The sequence below is a fragment of the Corvus hawaiiensis genome, chromosome 2 (genome assembly GCF_020740725.1).
Source record: "Corvus hawaiiensis isolate bCorHaw1 chromosome 2, bCorHaw1.pri.cur, whole genome shotgun sequence".
Lineage (NCBI taxonomy): Eukaryota > Metazoa > Chordata > Aves > Passeriformes > Corvidae > Corvus > Corvus hawaiiensis.
Window position 1 is genome coordinate 122,745,089 of NC_063214.1, and position 18,565 is coordinate 122,763,653.

Below are 18,565 nucleotides of genomic sequence, written 5' to 3' on the forward strand. Positions count from 1 at the left end.
CACCCTGTGCCAGGGCCTGCCCACCCTCCCAGGGAACAATTCCTGCCCAATCTCCCATCCAGCCCTGCCCTCTGGCACTGGGAAGCCATTGCCTGGGTCCTGGCCCTCCAGCCCTTGTCCCCAGTCCCTCTCCAGCTCTCCTGAAGCCCCTTTAGGCCCTGCAAGGGGCCTAAACCTGGAGCTTCCCTTCTCCAGGTGAGCACCCCCAGCTCTCCCAGCCTGGCTCCAGAGCAGAGGGGCTCCAGCTGTTGGAGCATCTCTGTGGCTTCCTCTGGACTCGCTCCTACAGCTCCGTGTCCTCCTTATCCTGGGGCCCCAGGGCTGGAGGCAGCTCTGCAGGTGGGGTTTTGCCTGAGCAGAGCAGAGGAGTCACACAGAGCCTCAGATCTGTGCTAGGTGTAGGATTTCCCAGGGTCTGCAGGGAGTTCTCTCTGTGTTCCCTCAAATTCATCTGGATTTTAACCTGGCCCTTCCTCCCTGCCCGGCAGCCCCCAACCGGCACCGACACCATGGTGAAATCCGGCGTCAGCACCAACATCAACACCAAGCACCAGTGCATCACTGCCATGAAGGAGTACGAGAGCAAGTCCCTCGAGGTCAGTGCAGGGGGGTACACAGCCTTACCCTGGGCCTTTCTGGGCCATCATTACAGTCTGTGCTCATTAATGGAAGAATGTTAATGAACCTTCAATATCTGCATCAAACACAAGAGATGTTGTCAAGTAAAGCAATTAATGCAATGCCACGTTAATTGCAGTTGGGTTTAAATGCTTAATGCAGGTCTGGAAGAGCTGAAATTCCATCTTGTCAGAAGGACACAAGATCCTGTTGGGAACAGATCCTGCTCTGCAGGATCCCATGCAGAACTCATTTGTTTATAATAAACTGATGTTCCCAAGGATTTAACCTGAGGCCTTCCAATTCTGGTTGGTTTGTTTGACCCTTCAAAACAGATCTTTTATGAAAAGATCTGAAAAACCTCTGGGAAGTCAAATTGAAGCCTGAACATGGATCTAGGTTCAGGTCTTGTTTTTGGTGTCCTTATTTTTAAAAACATAGATGTTGCAGCTTTTCTTGAGCCTTCACCTTGGGGAAGGTTGGGTGCTGTGTGCCTGTGGTAAGGACACTTGTCTGCCCTTGTCCTGTGTAAAAAGAGCTGGATTTTCCTCTAGGAACTCCGTTTGGAAGACTACCAGGCAAATAGGAAAGGACCCACGAATCCTGTAGGAGCAGGAGCAACTGCTGGCTTGTTTGGCTCTTCCACTGCCACGTCCAGCACAGCCACGGGACTTTTTGGCTCTTCCACTACCAATACAGGCTTTTCTTATGGACAGAATAAAACTGCTTTTGGAACCAGTAAGTACTGCCTGGCCCTGCCCTTCCTGGGAGTGCACGTGCAAATATTCTGTTAAACCATTTAAAATTCGGTGGTGCAAAATGCTGAAACACTGCTGTGAGCTCAGAGTTGTGCTGCTTGTATTGCCAGCATTCACTGGTGAGGCTCTTTGCCATAGAAATCTGTTTTCTTATGTTTCCTTGGAAAAATTGCAACAACAATTGGATTTTTATTAGTTTTTGGTGCAAACTGAAAGGTAAGTAGATCATGGAATCCCAGAGTGGTTCAGGTTGGAAGGGACCTTGAAGCTCGCGCAGTGCCATCCCTGCCATGGCAGGGACACCTTCCACTGTCCCAGGCTGCTCCAAGCCCCAATGTCCAGCCTGGCCTTGGGCACTGCCAGGGATCCAGGGGCAGCCCCAGCTGCTCTGGGCACCCTGTGCCAGGGCCTGCCCACCCCTCACAGGGAAGGATTTTTTCCTAATAATGGGTATTTGTGTTTGTGGAATTTGACTGTAAACAGATCCAGATCCTCCAGGCTGTAGGAATGGAGGTGGTTGTTGGATGAGCAGAGACAGCAGCCAGGGAGCGGCTGGAGCTGGGCCAGGGCAGGCTCAGGCTGGAGAGCAGGGAAAGGTTCTTCCCCCAGAGGCTGCTGGGCACTGCCCAGGCTCCCCAGGGAATGGGCACGGCCCCGAGGCTGCCAGAGCTCCAGGAGCGTTTGGACAGCGCTGCCAGGGATGCCCAGGCTGGGATTGTTGGGGTGTCTGTGCAGGGCCAGGGGTGGGACTGGGTGATCCCTGTGGGTCCCTTGCAGCTCAGGAGCTTCCATGACCTTTCTCCCTGTTTGAGTGCCGGAGTGTGGGATCTGCTGGCTTTGGTCTCTAATCCCCATGTGGTGTCCCAGGTACGACCGGCTTTGGCACCGGCACCACGGGCGGGCTCTTTGGGCAGCAGTCCCAGACCACGAGTTTGTTCAACAAACCCTTCGGCCAGGCCACCACCACGCAGAACACCGGCTTCTCCTTCGGGGGCACCAGCACCCTGGGCCAGCCCAACACCAACACCATGGTAAGAGGGGCTGCAAGCTGGGAATGGGGCTGCAGCTGCTCCTGTGGGACACGGGAGGCTGCGGGATTGGGATGTTCCTCACATTCCAGTACAGTGTGGTAAAAGCAGGATGCTGGGCTCTGAAGGCTGCGGTGGAGAGAAGAACCTGCTGCCAGTCAGCTTTGTTCCTGACAATTGGAGAGCAGTCAGCTGTTCACCAATCATGTACCCACTCACCTCCTCAAGCAGCTGCTCTCTAGCAACTCCTGTGCTTCCAATCATCTTCACACAGATTATGTCATTCCATGATTAACCCTCTGTGGGAATTCAAATCCTGGGCTTTCTGGTGACAAATGAGCAGCATTTGTGGGCTTTTGTGACAGATTCTACATAGCTGTAACTTGTTGCATAACTAGAGGCTTTGGCTCCAAATATCCTGTGTTCTTTGTGAATTTGTTGTGAGTTCTCCCAAAAACCCTGTGAAATGTTTCTTTTCCATCTCCCCTGCTCAAAGCAGTGACGAAATTCCAATATCCTTTAAAGCTTGGAGCATACCTTTTTTGGTTTTTTTTTAATTTCCTTTTTGTAACTAATGTCTTGGAGGAGAACTAAAGCTTCTGGAATGCTCTTCACCCCTCCTCTTCCCCCAGCACGAAGGCAAATGTAGCATTGTTTTATTGCCTGATTTTGTGTGTTGGGTCTGTTGTTGTCAGTGCTGGACTTGGACAAGCCTGGGAGCATTACCTTAACCTGGTTCCTGTTTGTAGGGTCTCTTTGGGGTCACCCAGCCCTCTCAGCCTGGAGGCCTTTTTGGGACAGCTGCCAATACAAATGCTGGGACTGGATTTGGAACGGGAACTGGCCTTTTTGGACAAGCCAACACAGGATTTGGTGTTGGTGGTTCGGTATGTCTGTGCCTTCATAATACTGAGAGAAAAGCAAGCAGAGCCCTGCTCTGGGGGGCTGACCTTCACAGAAGTTCTGTTAGCGTAGGAATTAAGATGTCTGAGATGCAAAAGTCAGGTGGTTTGCTGTAAACTGGAGGATAAACAGGTGTGGTAGAGTGCTTTTTTTAACAAGTGATGTGTGCAGTGGTGAAAGCAGCAGGACAGACTGAGGTTCTCAGTGCCTGGGGGTGCCTCAGCATAGGATTGGAAATACAGGTTGTAAGGTGTGATGGACCAAAACCAACCTTGGTTTTTGATATTCAGTCATTTTGGTTCTGCTGGAGCAAAAATCACAGGATCACTGAGATTGGAAAAGTCCCTTAAGCCCCTCGAGTCTGACCCTAACAGCTGCTTTTGGGGGGTCTTGCCCACAGCTTGGGATAACCCCATTCATGGGAAGGTGGGCTGGGGGGGCTCAGTTGTGCTTGGCTTTAGTTCTGCGTCCTTGCCTGCAGCCTAACACTGTTATGATTCCTGTGGTATCAGCCTCTCAGGTTTCCAAATTCCTGTTGTTTCCTTTCAGACCCTGTTTGGGAACAAGCCTGCTGGATTTGGAGCCACCACGACCAGCGCTCCCTCGTTCGGTACCACCACGGGCGGTGGCCTCTTCGGTAACAAACCAGCTCTGAGTTTAGGAGCCCCTGCAAACCCTCCCAGTTTGGGGACAGGGGAAAAAAATGGGGTTTCAATCATTTAAAGCTGTACTGTGTGTACCACACACTGCTGAGAGCACGTGCTAAGTATTGCAGTGTTGGATTTGTCACGTGAGCCATGGCCCTGCCGCAGGGAAATGTGCTGGGTGCTGGGTTGTGCCTTTGCTCTTGGTGGGACTCCCTGACTCCGGAAGTAGATGGTCAAGTGCCACTGTGTTGGTGGGTCCTTAAGGGAAGGTTCAGCCTGTGATGGCCAGGAGAGCCCCTGGGATCCTGGGGAGCGTTGGGAAGAGCATTCCCAGCAAGTCAGGGAGGGGATCCTGCCCCTCTGCTTGGCCCCAGGGAGACTCATCTGCAGTGTCCTGTTCAGTTCTGGGCTCCACAGTTCAGGAAGGAGCAGGAGAGGGTCCAGTGAAGGCCACAGAGATGATTTGGGGTGTGGAGCATCTTTGATGAGGAGAGGCTGTGGGAGCTGGGCCTGGTCAGTCTGGAGAAGGGAAAAGGCTGAGAGGGGATCCATCAATCCATCCAAATCTCTCCAGGGGCTGTCAGGTGGTGCCAGACTCTGCTCAGTGGTGCCAGTGGCAGGACGAGGAGCAATGGCCAGGAACTAAACCACAACAATTCCAGCCCAGCCTGAGGAAGAACTTCCTCCCATGGAGGGGCAGAGCCCTGGAACAGCTGCCCAGGGAGGGCCTGGAGTCTCCCTCTCTGGAGACATCCCAACCCCCCTGGACACGCTGCTGGGTCACCTGCTCCAGGGGACCCTGCCTGGGCAGGGCTTGGACTGGGTGATCTCCAGAGGTTCCTTCCAACCCCAACCATTCTGTTGTTCTGTTGTTGAAAACTCCTGAAATCAAAGATTTGGGGAGCAGAGGGGTTTGTTAGGAGGCTGTGAACGCCCTGTGTTGCCACAGCAGCACTGGGGGAATTGGGGTAAAACCAGGGATCCCTGGGCTTGGACAGGTGTCAGGAGATCCTGCAGTGAAGGTGAAGTCAGTCAGCTCCAGTTTAGCTGGTGGCTGTTGTTCTCCTTGGTGGTGTGAAGGACCAGCGTCCTGAGGAACTGGGTGTTGTGTTCCTGGTGGCCTCTGACCCTGATGTGAGAACTGGTGTCTGGTGAGTGTGTGACTGAGCAGGAGGAATGTGTAGGGATGGCTGAAGGGAGTGGCAGCTTCTTTTCATGGGACTCTGAAATCTCTTTTGCCTTCTTAATCCTGGATTTCAGAGCAACAAAACTGTCTCTAGAAGTGACTAGGCGGGGGTTGGATCCTGACATCCCTTTCCTGGGGTGCTGTTTTGTGTTGGTTATTTAAAGACAGTGGGGCCTGCCATGCCTTTAGCCTGCTGTGCCAGCCTGCCAGGATAGACAGGGAAGAGCTTTTGGGAACTGGATCCTTCCCAAACTGAGCTCTGTGCAGTTCTCAGTGCTCTGAACCAGGGCAGCACCTTGGCAAGCAGGGTTTGACTGTGGTGACCAGTCCTGGGCAAACCTCCCAGGGGTGTGAAAGGTGCTTCCAAGTTCTGGTTCTGCTGGTCAGGGTCTCCATAGCCCCACCAGTGTGTTGCCACTGTTTGGTGGAGACCAGCCTTTGCAGTGTGTGGTTTTGGTTTGCCTGTGTAGCATTTTGTAGGAGGAATGGAGAGGGAGTTGGATGGAGAGGGTTGGTGCACACCTGCCATTTTTCAGGTTAATCCTGGCTTTGTGTTCTAACCAAGCATGGGATGGGGTCAGCATCTGCAGTAGAACTGAGCTCAGGGTAGATTTGGGGTGGCCTTGTTGCAGCTACAGCTGTGTCCTTCAACTGTGCAGATCGGAGTTCCCACCTGCTCTGTGATGAGGGTCAGAGAAATGAGTGTGTGGTATAAACAGGATGAAATGAGGTGTGTTCCCTTCAGGCACTTAAAAAAAGCCAGCACATTTTACTCTGTTGCCAGATACAACAGCATGGTGTCAGCTCTGCCTTTCAGGGAAACTTGGAAGTTTGTAACAAACTGAAAAGCTTAAGAAGGCAGACAGCATTTTTCTGTGCTGCTTTAATGCTGTATTTATAACTAAAATATGTTTATTACCAGTGAAGGCCCTTCTTGCTGACTGTCAGTTTAACCTGCACTGCTGGAAACAGTGAGAAGTTTGACCTTGACTGTGGCAGGGCTTTTCGACCCTGTGATGCTTATTTATTTCAGTTTTAATTTCATCTCTAATGAGCTGCTCATTCTGTTGAAGGTTTTGGTGCCAACACTGCTGGAAATAGCTTGTTTGGAAATAAGCCTGCGACTGGGACTCTGGGAACTGGACTTGGGACCGGGTTTGGAACAGGTAAGCAGTTTCCCAGCTCACTTCTTGGCTGCAGTGCTGGTCCAGCCTGGGTATTGCCTGTAACTGTTGCAGTGGGGATACTGCAACATACCTATATCAAACCCTGAAAAGATACCTTCCACGTGTAACTGAGGTAGGAAAGGCTGGGAAAGTTGTAGCTTCAAGCCAGGATGTCTCTGGGCAGCTCCAAGGGGAGCTTCTTAGCACGGTGCCAAGTGACCTGATAGAAATTGGGCAGCACTGGTCACACTGGTGGGACTGGTGAGGTCCTCTGTGCTCAGAGCCTCTGATCTGATCACGAGGCTTGAGTGTCTGCAGCATCCATGGGCATGGAGAGTGTTTCCTGCAGTTTAATAAGGAATTGATTGTTGTGCTTGTGAACTTGTCACAGTCTTGTAGTAAATGACAGTCACCTCTCGTGTCACAGCTCTGGGGGCAGGACAGACGTCCTTGTTCGGGAACACCCAGCCAAAGCTGGGGGGAACACTGGGAACGGGAGCATTCGGAGCCCCAGGATTCAACACCTCCACAGCTACCCTGGGCTTTGGGGCCCCTCAGCCTGCTGTAGGTGAGTGTCCATGAAGCTGCTGCTTGCTGCCTTGTTCCCATGTGCCTGAACACAGGAGCACACCTCTCCCAAAGGGTTTGGAATGACAAAACATCTCCTTGAGGCCACTGCTGTTCTCAGACGCAGTGCAGACCATGTTAATGACCCTTTTTTTGCTAGTTATATGTGTATTTTTAAAGGAACTCAAAGTTGTTTTACACGCCCAATAATTGCACCTATTTTAGAGCGTTGTTTTCAAGATTGGTAGCATTTCCCATCGTTGAATTTGGGGCAGCAAGAATAGATGTTCACAAGGAAAGTAAGGGAAGTGCAGCATTGGCTTTTTCAGTACTTCCAGATCGGAGAGGCCTAGAGGCCCTTTATTATCAGGAATGCTGTGCCATTGGGACAAAAATAAGACCCAGTTGTCTCCAGCTCTCCTCATGACTTCCTGCAGACCCAGAGAGTAAGCTGCTGTTCTGAGAGTGGTTTTGTTGTTCTTTAGGAATGCCCACATTCACCCTGGTTTTGTTGGAATTAGAGTTAAGCTGCTTTTGGTGGCTGGAATGTTTCATGGTGTGAACTCTTAGAGCATTTTGATAGGAATTAAAATTAGATGGTATAAGATGGAAAGATTTAGAATCCATTGTAGAGGGCACTCTAGACCCGTATGTTTGGTTGTGGTAGCAGGAATGTCAAAATTCTGCATGAAATATTTTCCCTGCACACCCTTCAGAAGCCAGCTGGATTCACTGAATATTCTGGCAAGCCAGGCTCTCTCCACTACTCTGTAGCTCTCTGTGCCCTCAGCTTTTCACCCCTGAGAGCTCAGTGAATATGGTTGCCCTCTCTGATGGAGGAAGGAGATGCTGTGAGAGCTGTTGTGTTTCTGCCTGCCCTGGTTCTGTTCCCAAAGCTCTAAAACTAAAATGCTGCTCCTTTTGTAGCTCTGACAGACCCCAATGCCTCTGCAGCCCAGCAAGCTGTCCTCCAGCAGCACCTCAACAGCCTGACCTACTCACCCTTTGGAGACTCCCCACTCTTCAGAAACCCCATGTCAGACCCAAAGAAGAAAGAAGAGGTGAGTGCACATCTGCACTGAGCTCATTTATGGGTGACACTTGAAATTACTTTGGTCTGTGTGCAGCCTTCACCTAAATGCACAGCGAGCAGCCAAGCAAGTTGCCCTCTGTGCTCTCCCAGTGGTGCAGTGGCTGTTTACCCTCCAGGACACAAAGTGCTTGATTTATTCCAGTGGGAAGTTCCCTGCCCATGGCAGGGGGGTTGGAACTGTGTGATCTTTGAGGTCCTTTCCAACCCAAACTGTTCCTTGATTTCCTTCTTTTGCCTGCATCACAACCTTGGCTGTGGAGTTCCTGTGCTCACTGCTGCTGATTGGGAATAAAGATGGATCATTGTTAATGCTTGGAATAATTGCAGTGCTTTGCTTAGGACATCTCTGAGAGTCTCTGATAAATCTTTCCCTGTTGCTTTGTTCAAAAGATGACAAACACTTCCCAGTCTTTTGAAGCGTTAGGGGAGGTTCTAAGTGGCTGCTGCCCCTGACAGGTTCCGGGGGCTGGAGGTGAGCCCTGCCTGGCAGCTGGAGCCTGGAGGGGCACGTGGATCCGGGCTGATGGATGGGGCTGTGCATGGAGCCCTCTAACCTGGCTGCAATTGCTGCTTCCCCTTCACCTTCCAGGGCCCTGGGTGGGAGCACCCTAAAGCTCTGTCCCCATGCCCTGAGGGTTCCAACTGTCCATCTTTCTATTCCAGAGGCTGAAGCCAACTAACCCAGCAGCCCAGAAGGCCTTGACAACCCCCACCCACTACAAGCTGACCCCACGCCCCGCGACCAGAGTGCGGCCCAAGGCCCTGCAGTCGGCGGGCTCGGCCAAGTCCCAGCTCTTCGATGGGCTGGATGATGATGAGCCCTCCCTGTCCAATGGAGCCTTCATGCCAAAGTGAGCTTCTCCTTTGTCTCTGTGTGAGAATCTTCTGTAAACTCCTGTATATTACCCTCAATCCCGTGGGTTTGTGCCCTGGTTCAGATAGGAAGAACAAGCAAGTTGTCTGTAAGAATTCACTAGAACTGTTTTCTGTAGAGGAGGTAAAAAGGTTCGGCTCAAACTCCTAAGGCCAAATAAGCTGTAAAATGAGGTCAGGCCACAATGGGAGCAAAGCTCCTATAAAGTCATTTAGGAATTCTTACAAGGAAAGCTTGCACAGGGTAATAAATACTTCCTGCTCCTGAACTGGGAGTGTCATCAGGCTTGCTCATGCCCTTACTGTGGAGGCAGATTTCTGGTGATTTTACCCCAGCCCTGGTTCTGTTTCAGATCCACAGGTGTTTCTGTGAGAAATAAATTGTGGATCTGCCTGAGTGAAGCTTTGGGTTCAGTTTTTAGGTGCATCAGTGGCAATCAAATAGAAAAGGGGTTTGGAAAGGCCTGGAGTTGAGTGAAAACAAAGAGCAAAAGACTGAAGTGACCCTGCAGTAAAATGAACCTGCACCTGTGGGCCAGACCTTCTGTACTTCGAGAAACGCTGATTTGGGAAACAGAGAACACTGTGGTTTGCTGAACTTGGCCTTTGAGCCTTTCACTGGCTTGTGCGTTTTACACCTCCACATAAGCCAGAGCCTTAAATGGAATTCCCCAAAAAATTTTAGGATCTCTGACAGGAGACTTGATATGTCCTGGGTGTGGGAACAGGTCTCAGAGCTGGGTCCTGGTCCCTGGAGCATCTGAATAAGTACGAAATATATATTTATGCACTGGACAGGTCCAAATTTCCCTTCCTTGGTGTGTTTTGCTTTTAGGAAGAGCATCAAGAAGCTGGTTCTGAAGAACCTCAGCAGCAGCAACCTGTTCTCTCCCGTGAGCCGAGAGAACGAGGACCTGGCGTCGCCGTCGGAGTACCCTGAGAACGGGGACAGGTGAGGAGTCACCCTGCGGGGGTTTGTCCTCAGCAACGCAAACTGGTTCTGCCTGTCCCTAAATACTGCTGTACTGCAGCCACTTCTTCTCAGGGATGTCACTTCACTGTTCGTTGAAAGCAATTGACCTGCTGGGAGATTAATTTCCTCCTGGAGCAACCATGGGTTCTTCCTGTGTGGGCACTGCCAGGTCACCCCACTCAAAATCCGGGTCAGAGAGCAGGGACTTGTTTTCTGGATGAGTCTCTCTACGTGCCCTGTAGCAGGAAACCAGGACATGCCTTGAGGGAAGTGCTAAACCTGACTCTGAGAGGAGAAGACCCTCCCCTGGTCAGTCCTCAGTGATGTGGGAATTGCAAGGAGGTTCCACTGATCCTCATGCCTCATATTTCTATTTTCTATATGTTTATTTTGTACAGATTACAATGAGGAACCTCTAAAGCTACATCTTTGCCCCTAAAAGCCAGAATCCAACCTCCTCTGAAAAACCTGTGGCTATATTTCAGTTGAGCTCTGATTTTGCCTTGGTTTTCTTTTAATCAGGGTCTGGAAAGAACCTCCTGCTCAGCTCACCATGTTGGTTTTATTGAAAGCTACTAAAATAAGAGCTGCTGTGGGAGTGAGGTCACCCTGGCGCTGTGGGCAGAGGGTTTGGAGCTGTGGGGTTGCTGTTACAGCCCTTTTTGAGGCTCCTCTCCAGCCTGAGCTCCCTGTTCCGCTCAGCTCTGCAGAGGGCACGTGTTTCAGTCTCCAGCACCGTGGGGACTGTCCCAGTCTCTCACTGTCCTTGCTGTAGTGGGAGCCTCAGTGGCAGAGGTGGTCAAGCAGGAGCAGAGAGAAGGGGAATAATCACTGACACTAACCAGTTCATGTGGTCCTGTTGGCTCTTTGTGTGGAAAGAGCAGAATTTTAATCATTGAATCACAGAGTCTCCTGAGCAGTGAGGGACCCACAGGGGTCATCCAGGTCCAGCTCCTGGCCCTGCACAGGAATGTTGGTGTAGGTCTCTTAGAATGTAATAATTGACATTATCCTTCCTCTGCCCAGGTTCTTCCTGTCGGTGCCTCCCGAGGAGAACCACAGGCAGGACGGGGAGCAGCAGGAGGAGGAGGAGGAGGCCCACGAGGTGACCAGGTTTTACACCAATCCCATTGCCAAGCCCATCCCCCAGACCCTGGAGGGCAGCGGGCACAAGCCCCACTCGAGCGTGGACGACACCATCGTGGCGCTGAACATGCGCGCGGCCCTGCGCAATGGGCTGGAGGGCAGCAGCGAGGACGCCTCCTTCCAGGAGGATTCCCTGCAGGATGAGCAGGACAAGGAGGTGGAGGCCGTGCACCAGCTGCATCCTGCAGGTGAGGCTGGCGGGGGCAGCGTTTCATGCAAGTTTTCTGCTCTTTGACACCCTCAGCTTTTGCTTTTTCCCCTCCTCCTTTCACCAGAATACAAATCTTGCATTCCTTACCTACTGCAGAAATCTTATCTGCTGAGTCAATGAGGCTTTAAATTTTATCCCCCAATTTTATATCATGTGTGTTGGAGTTTTTTAAACTTGAGAAGGGAAAAGGAAAAGATCTGTTAATCGTTCCAGATACTACTTACGTGGCATGTAATGAAACTGGCAGGTGGCATGTGCAAAAGAAATGTCTCTAGACATTTTGTAGATGCAAAATGCTTTTGGAAAATAGGAAGATCATTAGACAACTTAATAGATGAAGAAGAATTGGAGCCTGTTAAATGTAGAAGAAGCTGCAGCTTGGTCAGCAGCGCCTGAGGCCCCAGGCTGCTAAAGCTGGGAGAGCGTTTCCTTCAAGTGTTGATGCATTTGCAATTTTTCTTTTCCCTGTGCACCATCTTCCCTTCCTGTTTGCACACCTGCTGCTCTCTGGCAGGTGCCTGGGCTGGAAGAACCTGCCAGAGCACTTGGTTTAAATGTACTCTGGAGGCTGTGGAATGAAGGTGTTCTGCTGTCTGTTGGCTTTGGGTGCACTGATCCTCAGTTCCTCTGAGGCTTCCAGCTGTTCAGGCTGGCAAAAGAAATGGGATGGGATGACAGTCTGGGAATGTTGATGCATTGCTGCCAGCCCTGTGCTCAGGGAATGTTGTGTTGCAGGGATTGTTCTGACACGAGCTGGGTACTACACCATCCCCTCCCTGGAGGAGCTGGCCCGGCTGACCAACGACAGGAACGAATGTATTGTGACAGACTTCACCATCGGCCGCAAGGGTGAGACCCCCCAGCCTTCCCAGGGCTTCACCCTGATCCAGGGATCTCTGGAACCCGAGTTCCAGACCCTCAGTCTGACTGTAACCAGTGCCCTTGCTTTGGGAGCAGCTTGCATCAAAGTCTTGTAGGATTTTGGGATAGAATAAATCACAGTATCACAGACTGGTTTGGTTTGGGAGGGGCATTAAAGCTCATCTCATTCCATGGGCAGGGACACCGTTCCCTTTCCCAGCTTGCTCCAAGCCTTGTCCAACCTGGTCTTGGAGACTGCCAGGGATCCAGGGGCAGCCACAGCTGCTCTGGGGCCTGCCCACCCTCCCAGGGAACAATTCCTGCCCAATATCCCATCCAGCCCTGCCCTCTGGCACTGGGAAGCCATTCCCTGTGTCCTGTCCCTCCATCCCTTGTCCCCAGTCCTTCTCCAGCTCTCCTGGAGGCCCTGCAAGTGGCTCTGAGCTCTCCCTGGGTCCTTTTGTTCTCTGGGTGAACACCCCCAGCTCTCCCAGCATTTTGATATCAGTGTCAAAGTTGATACTGCTCCTCCAGGGGTTTCCTGGGGAAGGAGGTGTCACTTTGCTTGGGAGACAGGACGGGGCTGGGTGGGGACAGGAGGAGCACAGCAGGAATGTGGGCTCTCTGGCACATGACTTTTCACAGACAATTGTGACCTTTTGGGTTGTTTTGCAGGTTATGGATCGATTTACTTTGAAGGAGAAGTAAATCTAACAAACTTAAACCTGGATGAGATTGTACACATCCGGAGAAAAGAGGTTATTGTTTACCCTGACGACGAAAGAAAACCACCCATTGGGGAAGGGTTAAACAGGTAAGCGTTAGATAAAGATGATTTTTAAAATCCTGACAGTCTGCTATGTTTGCAGGCAGCAACCAAGAGACAAATCCAAATGTGCGTTCAGTTTGCGGCGTTAATGAGTTACTTGCGAATTTCTGAACCACAAATTGGGTTTAAAAGCTGATATGAGTTCCCCGGCCCAGCTTCCCCATCCCTGTTCCCGGGCAGCTCTGCCTCAGCCCCTTGTCTCTGAGCCTGTTCCGTGCCCTCCCAGGCGAGCTGAGGTCACCCTGGACGGGGTGTGGCCCACGGACAAAACGTCGCGGTGCCTGATCAAGAGCCCCGAGCGCCTGGCCGAGATGAACTACGAGGGCCGGCTGGAGGCTGTGTCCCGCAAGCAGGGCGCCCGCTTCAAGGAGTACCGCCCGGAGACCGGCTCCTGGGTCTTCAAGGTGAGGGCATCACACGCACCCTGAAGCTGGGATCGCCTGAGAATTTGTAATTCAAGTGGTTTGCTAACTTGGGACAGCTGTGCCAAGTGCCTCGGCTCTGGTGAGAACTGTCCTCACCAAAGCAGCTTCTCGTTCCTGGGAGTGTTCAGGGTTGGGTTGGACAGGGCTTGGAGCAACTTGGACTAATGGGAGGTGCCCCTGCCCGTGGAATGAATGAGCTTTAGGGTCCCTCCCAGTCCAAACCAGACTGCGGTTCTGTGGTGAAACCTGTGGCCCCAGACCTGCCTAGTGTGGGTGGTTTTTGTCAGTGGAGAGGCTGAATTTGTTGCAGGTGTCCCAAGACCCTGTGTGTTTTAGGACACCTGTATAGGGCACAGTTACACCTGCCCAGTGTTCAGGCTTTCCAGAAATCTCACTTCCAAGCTGTGACATGTTTGTCCTTCTCCTTAACACAGGTAGCACACTTTTCCAAGTATGGCTTGCAAGATTCAGATGAGGAAGAGGAAGATCATCCTTTAAAAGTGGACACCAAGAAGTTAAAGACCACACCTGTGCCACCCCTAGGGCACCTGCCTCCCCAGCAGATGGCCCTGAATGGCAAACCAGCTCCCCCAGCTCAGGTAGAAGGAGAACAGTGACTAAAGGGGGTTGATGACATGGAATTTGGAGAGTAGTTGGTGCCTGGGAAGGGGGTGGTTGGAGTAACCTGGAATCTGGAGAGTGAAGCCATACAGAAACTCTTCTGAACTCTGGCTGAGTGGCTGCATGTTGTTTTCCTTTGAGACACTTGACATTGCAGACTGAGGATGGGGCGGGGAGGCTTTCAACCCTTGTTTCTTGTTTGAATTCTAGTCTGAGTTTGGCAGATTTGCACCTCTTCTGGAAGAACCCTTGTTTTTGTGACTATTAAATGCACGCCCGTAATGCCAACGCTGTGTGCTGCCTGCCTGGACAGTGATGCTGTGCACTCAGTTGCCTTTACCACCATTAGTGTGCAAGACTGTCTGCTTTCTATTTTAAGAATGTGCTCTATTTTTATTAAAATAATACTTTTTGTAAGGCTGGCTATATGCTGGCTTTGTAAACATATTTGTGTTGGATGTGACTGCTTTAAACCTTTGCAAAACATCCTCAGTGCTGGGCCCATCTTACACAGGAATGTTCAATCCACAGGCAGTGTTTGATCCAATTCACTGGGAATACCAGGAGCCCAGGTGGGCAAGAGGCCAATGGCCCTCGGCTGTCCCAGCCCTTGTGTGGCCACAGCCCCAGGGCAGGGATTGTCCCCCAGGGCAGGGATTGTCCCCTGTGCTGGGCACTGTGAGACCCCTCCAGGGCTGTGTCCAGTTCTGGGCCCTCAGGGCAGGAGAGCCCTGGAGGGGCTGGAGCGTGTCCAGGGCAGGGAAGGGAGCTGGGAAGGGGCTGGAGCCCCAGGAGCGGCTGAGGGAGCTGGGAAAGGGGCTCAGGCTGGAGCAAAGGAGGCTCAGGGGGGACCTTGTGGCTCTGCACAAGTCCCTGACAGGAGGGTGGAGCAGGAAATGGCCTCAGGTTGTGCCTGGGGAGGCTCAGGTTGGATACTGGGAAAATTCCTTCCTGGAAAGGGCTGTCCAGCCCTGGCACAGCTGCCCAAGGCAGTGGTGAAGTCACGTCCCTGGAGGGATTCCACAGCCCTGTGGATGTGACAGTTGGGGATGTTGTTAGTGGTGGCCCTGGCAGTGCTGGGGAATGGTTGGACTTGATGGGCTCAGAGGTTCTTCCAACCTCAAACAGTTCTGTGTTTCTAACATCAAAGAACTTTCCCCTGGCATTCAGTGTGAGTCTCTGCTGGCCACTTGTGTGGCAGGAGAGCAGAGCTCTCCAGGCAGGTGAGAGGGGCCTGATCCCTGTCCAGCAATTCCAGAAGCACCGTCTGCTCCCTGGGCAGGACATCCTGCTGCTGGGGCAGGCAGGGGGGCTGCCAGCTCTGCTGGATTCTGCATGGAGAGTCCCAGAGTAGTGGCCAGCTGCTGCTCCAGCTCTCCCAGCTCCTGGGCTAATTAACACCCACTCCTTCATCCCTCTGCTGGAGCAGATCCCTAATTATTTGCATTTTGAGCTGCACACTTGGCTGCCCAACAGCACCACTTCAGCTCCCCTTCCTGCTTCATGTTGAGATTGGGGGGACCAGAGCTGAGGTTTTAAACCTGCAGGAATACTGGGAATATCTCTGGTATTTTCAAACATTCTTACGCATTCCAGTGTACTTAGCAAAAACCCCTCCGGCTTCATTAACCTTTCTGACTTGCATAACATTAACTCAGGTTTTAATTTCTGAAATAAGGAAAAACATCATCTGGTTTCCCAAAACCCTAAGAAACATCATAGCATTGCTTAAAACTTTCCAAACTCTTGGTGCAGAACACACCTGACAATATTATTATTTGGGCTGTAAGAAGCATTTTGTATCTAGACTTGGTTTTTGTTTTGTCTTCCCTCACTAACTTAAATATTAATGAATTTATTAATGTTGCAAGGGAACCTGCTGCATTAAAGCCCAATGAAGGGAGCAGTGCAACTTGTGTGTTTGTAACCATATTTTGACTTGTAAATCTGTTCCACATGCGGGGCCAGGCTCAGATTCTACATCTGCCACTCAGTTCTGTCCTCACAGATCCCCAGGGTGATTTTATCTGCCTCAGCTGAGAACCTTCACCCCATCCTGGCTGATTCTACAGGGCTAAGCACAGCTTTGTGAGTGTGCTCCTTAATTCCTGAGCACGATTCCCAGGACACTCCCTGCCTGGGTTTCCTCACTCCTGTTTTTCTTCAGTGGTCTGTGCTGTGTTTTTTCTGGGAAGCTGGAAGCATGAGGCTTTCACAGGACATGAAGCTGAGTCATGGGTTGGTTAAACTGGAGCCAAACCAGTACGTGGGAGCTCAGGTCCCACAGAGTGAGCTGGGCAAAAGCACAGCCCATGACAGTGAGCAGAGTTAGCCATGGAATCATGGAATGGTTTGGGATGCAAGGACCTAAAAGCCCATTCAGTCCCACCCTCTGCCAAGGGCAGGGACCTATCCCAGGGTGCTCCCAGCCTCAATGTCCAGCCTGGCCTTGGACACTGCCAGGGATCCAGGGGCAGCCCCAGCTGCTCTGGGCACCCTGTGCCAGGGCCTGCCCACCCTCCCAGTAACCATGTAAAATGCAGTTCTTTGTGGAAAGCAGGCTCTGTGATTGGAATTTGTGCCACGTGGGGATGGATTTGGGAGGAGGGGAGGGAGGCAGGACACACAGAGCTCTCCATTCGCTGGGCACGTGAGAACTGGAAAGCTGAAGAGCAGTTTCCTAAACTGAGTGGCGGAACTGGGAAAGCTCCAGGAGGGCACCGCTAATCTGGGACTGCTCCTTCCCTGGTATGGCACACCCTGAAGGTTCTGTGTGCCCATCCCTGACCTTGGTGTGGAACCTTGGCAGAGCCAGGAATGCTCCGCAGCACCCACAGGTGATGGTTGCGGCTGTGGCTGTCCTGGCAGAGCTGTGCTCTGGGTGTGACGTGGCCTCTGTATCCGCAGCCCCCGGAGCTGGAGCAGCTGGGCAGGGTGGTGGAGCTGGACAGTGACATGGCCGACATCACCCAGGAGCCAGCCCAGGAGCCCTTGGCAGAGGACGCCCTGGCAGAGGAGCAGGAGGCAGTGCCGGCATCCACCCACATCGCATCCACCCAGGGCATCAACCCCTACGTCCTGCAGGTCAGTGTCCTCCTGCCCCTTGACCTCCCCAGGAGAGGGCTTGGGAAGTGGAGCACTTCTCAAGGATGGATTTGCCTCCCCAAGGGTATTCACACACCAGCTTGTAATGATCCCGTGGTGTGGGATTGAGCTCACACAGCCCATCTCGCTGTTCTGGGGGAAGCCTCGCACGTGGGAGGCTCAGTGCTGATGTGAAACACCTTAAAGCCAGAACTCGAGTGTGGGCACTGCAGTAAGCTGAACTAATACCAGAGCAGCTGCCTTGGGCCCCTTCTCCCTTGGTGGAGAAAAAGGTGTTGGGATAACTGGTCTTGGTTTGGGGCTTGGTGTTGATGCTTTTATTTCACAATACCACAGAAGGTTAAGGTTGGGGAAAAAACATAAATCCCATCCAGTGCCACCCCTGCCATGGCAGGGACACCTCCCACTGTCCCAGGCTGCTCCAAGCCCCAATGTCCAGCCTGGCCTTGGACACTGCCAGGGATCCAGGGGCAGCCCCAGCTGCTCTGGGCACCCTGTGCCAGGGCCTGCCCACCCTCCCAGGGAACAATTCCTGCCCAATCTCCCATCCAGCCCTGCCCTCTGGCACTGGGAAGCCATTCCCTGGCTCCTGGCCCTCCAGGCCTTTGTAATTTTTGTGGAAGCACAGTACCTTGAACACTCTTAGGCTTCTATGTGTAATAACAAATAGACAGAAGTTATTCCTTAAGATGACAAACAGCAGACAGAGCTAAGATCTAAGAAATCAGGATTATTTTGGGATGTCACCCCCATCCCCAGCAAGTCCTGTGCACTGATTTAACCAGTAGTTGTAAAACCTCATCCATCAGGCGACGAGCCTGAGCTGTGCCTCCACCGTTCCTTGGAATGTTTGCAGCATGGCTGTGTTGTTTGGTCATGTGCTGCACGTAGGAGTTTTTTTGGGTGGGAAGAGCTATTTTGATGAGCTTAGTGAGCTGCTGCTGTGGGAGGGATTGCTGATGTTCTGGCTTGGCTTCCCACATGCTCAGATCATGAAAGCTTCCTTGCTTGCTGATGATGACGACCTGGATTTGATCCTGGATTATCCTGGGAAGCAGCCTGTCAAGATGGACACTTCCCAAGAGATCTGCTCCCCGAGGCTTCCCATTTCAAAATCACAAGGACAGAAAAGACACACAGGTATGGTGAGAAACCACAGATTGTGTGAAGAAAGTTGCATTTTAACATGAACAGGCAAAATCCCGGGGTGTGCAGCAGTTCCTTCCTGCCACTCCTTCCTCCTCTGTTCACCCCTGCCCTGAGGGCTGCGAGTGCTCTGGTGCCTGGAGCACCTCCTCACCTCCTCCTCTGATGCTTGCACTGCTCTTTTGGCTATTTTTTTTTTTTTTTTTTTTTTTTTTTTTTTTTTTTTTTTTTTTAAGATCTCCCAGAGGCACCAACTTTGCAGCTTGGTTTGGAGGTGGCCTGTGGTGGGTCTGCTGTGGGCACCAGCTGTGCCCAGCACAGGGTAGCCCCTGCCAGATTCCCCCAGTGCCCAAACCTTGCCCCTTACACCCAGTGCTGCACCTACTAAATGGTGCTTTCCTTAGGGATA

At 51.9% G+C, this 18,565-nt stretch overlaps 1 protein-coding gene across 3 annotated transcripts in view; it reads left to right on the forward strand.

The window, feature by feature from the left end:
* Positions 1-18,565, forward strand: part of NUP98 (nucleoporin 98 and 96 precursor) — a 36,667-nt gene that overhangs the window by 6,399 nt on the left and 11,703 nt on the right. For all 3 annotated transcript variants that reach the window (XM_048292591.1, XM_048292581.1, XM_048292599.1), the window contains 17 exons: positions 489-596; positions 1,173-1,356; positions 2,244-2,407; positions 3,154-3,291; positions 3,857-3,944; positions 6,214-6,306; positions 6,734-6,874; positions 7,801-7,934; positions 8,630-8,817; positions 9,675-9,791; positions 10,839-11,146; positions 11,905-12,018; positions 12,706-12,844; positions 13,086-13,263; positions 13,719-13,883; positions 16,813-16,989; positions 18,000-18,150. In XM_048292591.1, coding sequence (XP_048148548.1) covers positions 489-596; positions 1,173-1,356; positions 2,244-2,407; positions 3,154-3,291; positions 3,857-3,944; positions 6,214-6,306; positions 6,734-6,874; positions 7,801-7,934; positions 8,630-8,817; positions 9,675-9,791; positions 10,839-11,146; positions 11,905-12,018; positions 12,706-12,844; positions 13,086-13,263; positions 13,719-13,883; positions 16,813-16,989; positions 18,000-18,150 — 2,587 coding nt within the window. The remainder of the gene's footprint in view (positions 1-488; positions 597-1,172; positions 1,357-2,243; positions 2,408-3,153; positions 3,292-3,856; positions 3,945-6,213; positions 6,307-6,733; positions 6,875-7,800; positions 7,935-8,629; positions 8,818-9,674; positions 9,792-10,838; positions 11,147-11,904; positions 12,019-12,705; positions 12,845-13,085; positions 13,264-13,718; positions 13,884-16,812; positions 16,990-17,999; positions 18,151-18,565) is intronic.